The sequence below is a fragment of the Eptatretus burgeri genome, chromosome 8 (assembly GCF_056783735.1).
Source record: "Eptatretus burgeri isolate ZD-2024b chromosome 8, Ebu_testis_v1, whole genome shotgun sequence".
Classification (NCBI taxonomy): Eukaryota; Metazoa; Chordata; class Myxini; order Myxiniformes; family Myxinidae; genus Eptatretus; species Eptatretus burgeri.
The window spans coordinates 85,607,485-85,619,317 of NC_140968.1; the positions used below are offsets into that span (position 1 = coordinate 85,607,485).

Consider the following 11,833-nt stretch of genomic DNA (forward strand, 5'->3'; position numbering starts at 1 on the left):
TATATAACTTTTAAAATGTTTATTATCTTGCCAAAACGAAGTTTTTGCAAGATATGTTAGTCAGATTGTGTTTTTTTTATTTTTATTTTTTTGTTTGTTTGTAATCACGTATAAAAAATTCTGAAGAGCACAGTTATCATTGGAAATTTTTGTAACTTCGCATATCAGAGGCCTATAGAGGTCCCTTTCAGCGCATAAAATTTTGAAGGTCAAGATCAAAGGTCAAGGTCACTTTGTCGCAAATCAGGGGAGTCGACGAAACCCTTATTTTTTGAGTAATTTTGATCGGATCGTCTTCAAACTTCATGGGAATATAGTTCATGGTCTGGCGCTCAGCTGAATATTTTTTGGTGGTGATTGGCCTTGACCTTCATATGTTTTTTTTTTGTTTTTTTTTGTCTGTAATCACGTATAAATCACTCTGCAGAGCACAGTTATCATTGGAAATTTTTGTAACTTCGCATATCAGAGGCCTATAGAGGTCCCTTTCAGCACATAAAATTTTGAAGGTCAAGGTCAAAGATCAAGGTCACTTTGTCGCAAATCAGGGGAGTCGAAGAAACCCTTATTTTTTGAGTAATTTTGATCGGATCGTCTTCAAACTTCATGGGAATATGGTTCATGGTCTGGCGCTCAGCTGATTAATTTTTGGTGGCGATTGGCCTTGACCTTCATGGTTAGCGCCTAAGGTCAAACACATTTGACCCCAAGGTCAAATTTTCAAGTTTTAGGAACCATATTGTGTCATACCTCAAATTGAACACCTCGATTAGTGCTTTCTAGATATGTCAAGCTTGAGACATTATGACGTCATTTGGTGACGTTATGAGACAAATGCATATTTTTCATGGTTACTCTGTAGAACGATTCTCATCGGAATCTCTTGTAGGCAGATATTCCTCAAGGAGTCGCTCCTGGTGGATAGCAGCTCTGGTCACACGTAGTCACTTTTTGGCAAGATACGGGTCACCCTGCGGGTGACATTGGTTTATTTTTTTTTCATTGAATTATATTCTTGAACATTGGAGAACACAAATCACCTTCTTGGCACTTTCAAAACCCTTTAATTCAGCAGTATTTGGACAAAATATTACGGTATTTTACGTCATCTTGACCAAACAAATTTGCCACTTGCAGATCCCGTTGATGTTTTTCTTTCTCAAGACTGTGTGGGGGTAAGGTATTCTATGAACTCTAGTTTATTTTATCCATCGAAGTGAAATATTTGAGGTTTTTTTTTTTGTTTAATCCCCAACCAAAGTATTATAAACTGGTATTATTAGGGGGTAGTTTTGTAAATGGTGAAATTAAAAAAAAACTTCAAAATGTTTTTCTTTTAATATCGGTGTGTGTGCAACAAAAAAAAAAAATCTTTTTTAAAATTCATTTCCCATGGTATGTCCATGTGTTTGCCATTAGGTGTGGCTTTATAATGAAGACGGTGAACTCATTCTAGCCTCCCTGCTGTGCCTCGATGCCTCCGAGAACCGGCCCAATGAGCGTCCTCGCTTTATGAAGTGCCACGGATCAGGAGGATCACAGCAGTGGGCACTTGGAGTATGTATTCTGATTTTGATGTGCCATACTCTGATGGAGTATGTATTTTGTTTCGGATGTGCCATACAGAGCGCCGGTGCTGCCAGAGCAGTTTATTGGCAAGGATTATACTGGGTGGTTTGCCGTTGGCTTCCCAGCAGTGGTTAGGTCAGGAATTTGTAATTTGTTCATGGTGCCGGCGATAGCTCGCCTCCTCTTGGGATCGCCGTGCTGGTGGACATTAAAGATCCCATGGCGAAGGACACCGTTCTATGACGTACAACAACTACTTCTGGCAGAAGGGACACTAGCTTAATGTCCATCTGAGGGATGGCACACATATTGATGAATCACCCTGCCTGTGAAACACCAGGATGACCATTTGTAGTTGGGTTGGGATTCAAAGCCAGGCTTGAGCGAGCGTCTATACCTCTCAGTTATTTTGCAGTGATGTGGCGATTCATTGTTTTGTAACGACTGAAAACATTTTTTACTCATTGTAATCATCTAATTTATTTTGCCTTCCTAACTCCGGAAATGTCCCCATGGAGAATCCCGCCATGGTACCACCATTGGAGCTTGAAGAGCACTTGCCAAGTGGCTTAACCACTCAAGCAAGCGCTCCAACTAAACGGTTGTAGAAACTTTTAAAAATGAAACGTTTAATTTTTTTATATGTATTTATCTCTGCCGAAGTGACGGATCATATAACGAAAGAAGATCGCAGAAAAAGGGGAAACGTGGTGTAAAATAAAATTTCACATTTTCAGCAAGCCAGCCACCGCCCAACACACCACATGACAACGTGGGGCCAAACACAGACAAGTGGACTGAACTTTGTGGCCCTGAACAACGTGGGGCCCTGAACTTTGTTCATTCAAGTCGATCGATATAGTCAGTGACGGTGCGAATATTGTAGAATGCTTGCCAAGTTGCTTAAGCACTCATGCAAGCACTCTAACCAAACAGTTGATAAGGAATGGCTGGCTTGGCTAGCGATTAGTGATCGCCGATCGGTTATATAAAACACCATGCATATCAGGCGCTGTCCGAAATAGGTAAATGAACACTTTTTTTTTTTAGCAGTCGGAACTACTGCTGAAGTCAATAAAGAAGTTTAAATTTTGAATTTTGGCTCAGTTTCAGAGATTCCAGAGTTTATGGCATGTGCGGAAATGAAATGAAGCCACGAACACTGGTATCTCCAGGCGTTTATAAGCACTAGTGCATGCCTGTAGGTGCGTGCCCGTAGGTGTGTGCCCGTAGGTGCAAACAAAACAAAACAAAAAACTTTCAAACCGCATGCCAGAAACAACCACACAGGCCGTTCCTTCGCTCTCACGTGCCCGTACGTGCGTGGCCGTACATGCAAAAAAAAAAAAAACTTTCAAACCGCGTGCCAGAAACAACAACCACACAGGCCGTTCCTTCGCGCTCGTAAACGACGATTGGATTAGGGCATTGTGTTTAATAAAATCGAGAAAGTACAGAAATCGAGAAAGATAGAATACAGTAAGTCGATAAATCAAGAAAAAAATTGAGAAAGAATACAGTAATCGTCACTGACTGGATTGGGGTATTGGGTTTAAGAAAATCGAGAAAGAAATTGAGAAAGTACCGAAATCGAGAAAGAAAGAATACAGTAAGTCGATAAATCAAGAAAAAAAATCGAGAAGGAATACAGTAATCGTCACTGACTGGATTGGGGTATTGGGTTGAAGAAAATCGAGAAAGAAATCGAGAAAGTACAGAAATCGAGAAAGAAAGAATCGAGAAAGAATACAGTAATCGTCACTCTCCGGAAGTGAAGTCCTCACTGTCCGGAAGTTCGCATATGGCAGTTATGATTATTCGCAATTTATTCTTAATGGCCAATTATTCAATTAGCGCCAACGTATTTAGCTTTTTCCCAATGTCATCGCAAGGAAAAACACAAAGAGAAGAGGAAAGAGGAGAAAAAAAACGTGCAAAAAATAATTTACTTCCTGCTTCGGAGCATACCAGCTAACTCTGATGTTCCCCAAATTTATGCACCGTCTAATATGAAAACGATCATAACTTGGGGCATTGTGTTTATCTATAAATGCGCATAAGAAATCGAGAAATTATTAGAATACACGAAAAAAAAACGTGCAAAAAAATAATTTACTTCCTGGTTCGGAGCATACCAGCACTCTGATCTTACCGAAATTTATACACCGTCTAATAGGAAAACGATCATAACTTGGGCCATTGTGTTTATCTATAAATGCGCATAAGAAATCGAGAAATTATTAGAATACAGTAAGTCATCACTCTCCGGAAGCCCGTACGTTGTAACCCGTAATGGGGAACGTGGCTGTGCTTCCCTTCACCATCGGCCATGCCCACGCAACAACGTGTCTTGTCATTGGTTTGGTAAATAAATGGCCATAACTTGGGAAGCACTTGTACGATTAATATCAAACCTTGAAAAGGCACATCCTCGGGTCCCCAGCAATATACCTGGCAAGTTTCAATTAGATCAGACCAGAGGTTGTCGAGAAACAGCGGTCACACACACACACACACACACACACACACACACACACACACACACACACATTGCTGGAATTATAGATAGATACTATGTATCCAGTGATTCATAGATATGATGATCAGGCATTCGATGATATGAGTGAGGAAAGTGGAAAAAAAAAAAAAAAAACTTTGGCATTAAGAAACTGTTGTGGCATGTTCCAAGTCAAGGCATTGTTGAGCAGGCCAAAACAAAATGGTGAAGTAAGACCCCAGTGAGGGAGAGTGAGTTGAACAAGAATGAGCCTTAATAAAGGATAATTAAATAAGGCCATTAATTATTGGGGTCTAAGCATTCCAATGGTTTAAAAGGAACTTTGTAATAACATGTAATTAATAGACGTAGTCAAGGTGCAACTGATGTTCAAACAGTACGGAATTACGAGACATAATTACGTAGTTTAACTTTTCACACACACACACACACACACACACACACACACACACACTCACACTCACACTCACACACACTCACACACACACACACACTCACACACACACACACACACACACACACACACACACACACACACACACACACACACACACACACTGTAGAGCAGTGTAGGTTGGAAGAAGAGTTTGCCAACAAAATATGAGATCTAAGAGAGACACCAAAACTCCATCACGGAGGTAACAACAAACGGACAAAAATCTTCGTGAGGCAGATTAACTATTCAATTGTAAAAATGATTTCAAAATCATTCACCTCGAAAAAAATCAATATCGTGTGTTTTGCAGCAGCACTATTCATTCAAGCAAAAGTCAAGGACAAACAACACCAAAAGAGGAAAAAAATCCAGGCCCTTCAAATATAAGCCAAATCCCACCACGGAAACAGAGATTAGAGACACAAAGAGAGCAACTGGGGAAGGAAGCAGGTCAGATACAACAGTTTAGGAAAGGAAGCAGGAACCCAAAACTTAAAAAAACTACAAAATTGAAGACAAAGACCTCGATTGTTTGGGTGCTGAAAACAAACTCAAAATAGAAACTAGAAGGGCACTCGGTAGAGCACATACCTCCACCATGTAATGCCCGATCCACTAGAACATATCGGGTCCAATAAATTTTTGAAATATCGTGCTATATATCCTTTTTAGCCATATCTCTCAATTTTGAAGAATCACTTTAAAAATCAAATAATTCTTGTATCCAGATTCAGATTCGGATCTTCACCAAAATCAAATCAATTCGTCGTGGTCACACACCCAATCTGTCCACCATGCTTCATCCGAATCCGTACACAACTTTTTGAGATATCATGCTATGTATAATTTTTGGCCCTCTCTCTCAATGGTAACGAATTACTTCAAAAAATTATTGGATCCGGATCCGGATCTTCACCAAAATTGAATCTATTGTTCCTTCTCACACACCCAATGTGTCCACCAAGTTTCATCCGAATCCGTCCACAACTTGTTGAGATGTCGTGCTATATATATAATTTTTGGCCCTATCTCTCAATGGTGAAGAATCACTTTAAAAATTCTCAGATCCGGATCCGGATCTTCACCAAAATTAAGTGTTGCTGTCCTTGGCCGGACATCTGCACAGAAAAAAATTTCAGAAGGATTGCTTGAAAACTCTGGCCAAAAATCGTTTGACAAACAAACAAACAAACAGACAGACAAACACGACAAACCAACATACTTGGCGAAATTTTTTTTTGCCAAATAACAAACAGACAAAAAGGGGTGAAAACATAACTTCCTTCACCTCCGGTGGTGGAGGTGATGATAGGAAAGAAGATAAAGAAAAAAACTGAGGAAGCAAACAACAGGAGAAAACAAAACAACATGTTTGAGAGTAATATCACCCGAAGAGATTCTACCACGAATTAGGGAAACAAAAGCAGAACATGTCAACTTCCCCTGAAAAAGAAAAGCGAGAAAAAATTCTGGAAAGGAATTTTTGAAGATCAAAAGGAACATAACAAGGAAGCAGAATGGATCCCAGACTTGGAAAAAAATAAGCGACATCGAGAGGAAATGCCCCCAGTGATTATTAATGAAGGAAAAAAATTACAAAAACAACTTCAAAAAATGCCAAACTTAAAAAGCCCAGGCCCAGATGGAATTACAAACTTCTGGCTTAAACAATTTAATGCTCTCCCCAATCACTATGCCAGGACATTCAACGAACTGCTCCAAGAGGAAAAGGCAGTGGATGAATGGCTCGTGGAAGGAAACACATTTCTCATCCTAAAATCTGAAGAAACCCAACTTTCTCACAAATACCGGCCAATTACCTGCCTACTGACAACATAAAAACTTGTAATAGGAATCATTACAGAAATGATGTACCATCACCGAACAAAACAAGGCGGTTTGGAGGCAGAACAAAAAGGATGTAAGCGAGGTTGTTATGGAACAATTGACCACCTACTATTGAACAAGGCCATACTTGAAAATTGCAAAATGCGAAGAATGAAATGGTCCACCGCCTGGTTAGATTACAAGAAAGCTTTTGACAGTGTCCCACATTTGTGGATGATAAAACGCATGCAAATATACAAATTAAATCCCCAACTAATCAAACTGGTTGAGAAAGCAATGAAGCTCTGGAATACCACATTGATATTACAGCACTTAGAAGGAAATATTGAAATATCAGATGTGAAGATATGAGGTGGGATCTTCCAGTGAGATAGTCTTTCCCCCCCTCTTGTTTTGTCTGGCTCTAGATCCACTGAGTAACCTCATCAACAAACAAGAATACCAATATCCTAACACCAATAGAAGAACGTCCAAAGAAACAGGAAAGATGACACTTACGATATATGGATGATTTCAAGCTCTTCACACTGAATGACGAAAAATTGACAGAACAGCTAAAGCGAGTAAAATGGTTCTCTGAGGACATTCAAATGGAATTTGGACTAGAAAGTGTGCCAAGTGCACACTTGTATAAGGAAACCAACAAAAACAGACAACACAAAAATTGACCTCGAAACAACAATGCAGCAGTTAGCATCATACAAATTCCTCGGAGAAAACGAAGCATCATACAAATCCTTCGGAGTAGAAGAGGGCCACCAAACATGTCACAAACAAATGTGCAAAACAATCGCCAAAGGATACCTACGTCAAACGAAGCAGATCCTGAAAACATGCCTCTCCCCAAGAAACAAAATCAAAGCCATAAACCAACTCGCAGTACCAGTGTTCCAAAACAGCTGTGGAATAATAAACTGGCCACAAACAGAAATCAATAAGTTAGACATCAAACCAAGAAATCTCCTGACCATCCACAAAATGTTCCACAAAAACCAGTGCATCCCGAGAATGTACCTGCCGAGACGAGAGGGAGGGAGTGGCCTGATGGAACTCAACCAGGTGAACAGAGCGACGAGTGTTGGACTAGCTGAGTAAGTGAAATGCTTAACAGACTATCGCAGTGGTTTTCAAACTTTTTTTTAGTGGCGACCCAATTTCAGAACCTCTCTACATCGCGCGACCCAAAAGATTCAAAACCCAATTCATAATATATAAGATAAGATTTCATATGACACAAGAACATTTACTGTTTACTTTATTCACAATCGTCATGTTTTCATAGACGAGTAAACGGAGAATAGCCGACAGTATCCAAATCGTACAGTTGAATGTTTCAGAAGTTTAGTCCGAATGACATCTAGATATATCAGTGAGAAGGATGAGCCTGTTTGTCAGAAACCAACTTCTCTATTTGTGGAGCAGGAGATGACAATGCCAGGATCATATCATGCTCCATTTCTAGGTGATTTCTGTACTTTGTTTTAATCACCACCATGGTGGAGAACGACTGCTCACAAAAGTATGATGAAGGATATGGCATGAGAACGTTAACGGCGCGCTGTGACAGGGTCGGGTACGACGGCAGCATTTTGCACCAGAATGTCAACAACAAATTCGTCCGCGCAAGAGCCTGCTCTCCTGAATCCTGCTGGAGCTGTACAAGCTCTTCCTGTGCTGTATCATCTTCATCAGCAATAGAGTCCAGTGGAGCCGTGAAAGGGTCCCGAACCACAGAAAAGGACTGCACATCCAGCTCAGGGAAATAGTGCTCAAACTGTTCAATGGGCGACGGAAGGCGACGTGCTATCTCCCCAGAAAGACTGCCGAGCTCAGTATCATTGTACTGGCAGGTCGTTAGATGCTCCACCAGACGGGGGGGGGGGGGGGGGGAAGGCTGAAGCGCTTAACAGCTGCTTTGTCTGCCAGTAATTTTAGAGTCACCAGAAATCCGCTCATTCTGTCGTGAAAAATCATGAGGTTGGCATCTTTGCCTTGGAGGGAGCGGTTGAGGACATCGAGACGTTCAAAGATGTCAACGAGATTGCACAATTCTGACAGCCAAGAGTCCGACTCAAGCAACGCTACCCATGCCGTTTTCCCTTGTATGCGTAGGAACTCCTTCAGTTCATCTTTGAGCTTGTAAATGCACAGAAGAAGGTTTCCTTGAGATAACCATCTGACTTGAGTGTAGAATAGTAAATTCTTATGGTCGGCGTCCATCTCCTGGCAGAATAGCCTGAATAACCTCGTGTTGAGGGCGCTCGATTTGATGTGATTCACCATTTTTACGACTTCTGAGAGCACGCTCTGCAAGGTTTCTGGCAAAGTACGAGAAGTGAGCGCTTCTCGGTGAATCATGCAGTGTACCATGGAGGTCTGAGGAGCCACCTCAAGCAATTTAGCCTTGAATCCAGAATGCACTCCTAACATTGCTGGTGCGCCGTCTGTTGTAGAACCGAGCAACTTTCCGAAGTCCAGATCATGGTCACGATAAAAGTGCTCTACTTTCCCAAAAATGTCCTCACCTTTGGTGGTGGCCTCCAATGGTTTGATGAGCAGAGGTTTGATACGAGGCCTCTAATGCCCGAGAATTGGTCTGATGCCATGTACCCTCTCTGTCAAGACGCGTATTCTTGAGTGCAAGAAGTTTCCTCTCAAAGAACGCTCTCTCTCCTTACCCCGATAAGGCGCATGTTTTGTAGTCAAATGCCTCTGCAACTTATTTTGTTTCATAGACTCCGTAGAAAGCACTTTGAAACAAATCACACACTGAGGCCTTTGTGCCCCACTTTTATCCACCACGTAGTAAAATCCAAGGTCCAGAAATTTATCCTGGTAAGAATGTTCTCGAGATTTGCTGGTGGCCGGTGCTGCCATCACAAATAAGGTCTCAAGTCGTACGTGGAGACGTGAATAGACGATAATCATAGAGTCAGAGCCTGAGTCTGAGAGGCCGTGGATCAAAACCACTAATTTCCCGCCAAAATGAACTGCCCTTCAGCGAGCCCGCGCATCGGCTGGATCCCATTCCAAGCGTCATGTTGTGCCAGTTCCCATACTTTGAACGAACCGTTTATATTACATCCTGTTAAAGCGAACACCGATCGAAAATAGACAATTTTTTTTCGCTGCAAGCGGACACCCGCGACCCCACGAAATTTGCTCGGTGACCCCACTTGGGGTCGCGCCCCCGGGTTTGAAAAACCAAGGACTATCGGATTCAAGACTATAAACAAACATGAACACAACAAACCTGAAAAAGTATCCCTAATTCACCTTGCAAGGAATTTCCAAAAACAGGTGTGAATACAACATACCACACAGGAAAATGAAACAGCAACAAATACAACCCCAACAATTGCAAAAAAATACAAAATAAGTATGTAAAAATAACTAATAAAATAATAAAAAAACAAATATACACCAATAAATGGTAGAATGACTAGAGTAGAAAAATACAAAAAAGAATTGGACCGAGTTGGGATCGACAAAGAAGGCTCATCGGAATGGCTAGGAAGAGGTCAGCTCAACTGGGATCAAGGATCAAGGACACTACACCAATGGATTTACAAAGATGGCAGGACTGTGCCAGATGGACAGGTGAAGGTTCTGCAAGACAGAAACAGAAAGTACGAGTCACCTGCTTTGGGGATGCAAAAAAATATTATCAGAACAACTTTACACATAACAGCACAACAAAGAATGCAAAGTGATTAATTGGCATATCTCCAAAAAATTCAACATCCCAGTTCCAGAAAACTCGTGGAAACACGAACCAAGGGCAATCATTGAAAATAAGGACGTCATGCTCACATATGACCTAATGATCCCATCGAACGTGAACATAGAAAACAAAGATTTGTGACTGGACATCGTTCTCAGGAACAAAAAAGAAGACGGCATTACTCATTGAGATATCAGTGCCCAGCGATTTTGGCTTAAATAATGCAGATATCAAGAAAATGACCAAATACCAGGACCTCAAAATGAGATCAAGAGATCTTGGAAGCTGAAGAGCGTCAAAATTGCACCACCGGTGATAATTGGAGCAACAGGAATAATAAAGAACATCACTGAGATTTTGAAAACCATCCCCAGAAATAGTACCATAAAACAAACTACAATTGGAGGCAGTCCTGGGGGTGGGGGTGTGGTTCGGTGATGATCCTGAAAAGAGCCCTCAGAAAAAAACTCTGAGAACAACAAAGTTGAATAGCTTTCTCCATGAACTGTGATCCCTTCCCGAAGTGAAGGTGGATACTGAGTCCAGGGAGGATTTCGTTCGATCTCCTCAAACCTGCAGATGGAGATAACAACTAACAAAACACACACACACACACACACACACACACACACACACACACACACACACACACACACACACACACACACACACACACACACACACACACACACACACACACACACACACACACACATACTGACATTTATTATTATACATTAGTGATCTAAATCAACATTCACCAAGCTTGTACATCAAGGCACAGACATAAGTAAAGATCAGTGTACTTTTGACATGAATTACAAAGACATCAGTACACAATGGACAGACATATGGTATATGTGATTTGAACTTCAGTTCCCTGCCTGAACCACGGGTTCAAATGGGAACACAAACAGTCGAAACAAATTTCGACTGAAAACAGAGATTTTGTTTCGAAGAGGTTTCCCAGTCTGGATAAACCAATCGGAATGAAGAGATTGAGATATGATGGCTTTGTTTGCTTTTGTAAGTGAAGCATACTTAACTATAAGCAATAATGAATTGTTCTTGCATTGCCAACAGTACTGTAACGGATTATCTTCCTACCGCAGAAATACAATCGGCTCTACCATGCCGCACTGGGCCAATGCCTGGCTGCAGTACGCACTGATGGGCAAGATGATCACATTACCATGGCAATCTGCGACCGTAGTGTGTCACAACAATGGCAGATGGAGGAGTAAAAGCCTCAGCACTAATCCATGTGGACTGATGTCTGTGAAATAACACTTGAGATTAGTACTGGAAATGATTTTACCCAGTGATCGTCCTTTCACTCGTGATTTTTTTTTTTTTAAACAAGGAACAATGGCACCATGACCGACCACTGCAAAATAGCCAAAGCTCTCCAATCGAGCCATTTCCTGTGGCCCACCATTGAGCAATGGTCATTAACAGGCTGAGTGCCAGGACCAGAACCACTGTTTGCACAACTCTTTTATAACCTGCAACTAGCTAATTTCTTATTTGATACTGCACTTTTAACATCCATTCGTTTTATGAGTAGAATCCGATTGATGTGTGTAAAATAAATTTGTTGTTTTCTAAAATGTGAATTTTTCCCCTTTTAGAAATCCTCCTTATCCAATGAAATAAAGAGCATTGTGATAGAGAATAACGTTTTTAATCGAACAAGCAAGCCTCCACTTTAAAATGAATAAATCTAACTCCTACATTA

General features: G+C 41.1%; 1 protein-coding gene across 3 annotated transcripts in view; it reads left to right on the plus strand.

Moving 5' to 3' along the window:
- The window catches only part of GALNT11 (polypeptide N-acetylgalactosaminyltransferase 11), an 84,983-nt gene extending 73,150 nt beyond the window's left edge, over nt 1-11,833 (plus strand). For all 3 annotated transcript variants that reach the window (XM_085892886.1, XM_085892885.1, XM_085892887.1), the window contains 2 exons: nt 1,420-1,557; nt 11,208-11,833. In XM_085892886.1, the coding sequence (XP_085749012.1) occupies nt 1,420-1,557; nt 11,208-11,339 (270 nt within the window). In that variant the 3' untranslated portion in view covers nt 11,340-11,833. The remainder of the gene's footprint in view (nt 1-1,419; nt 1,558-11,207) is intronic.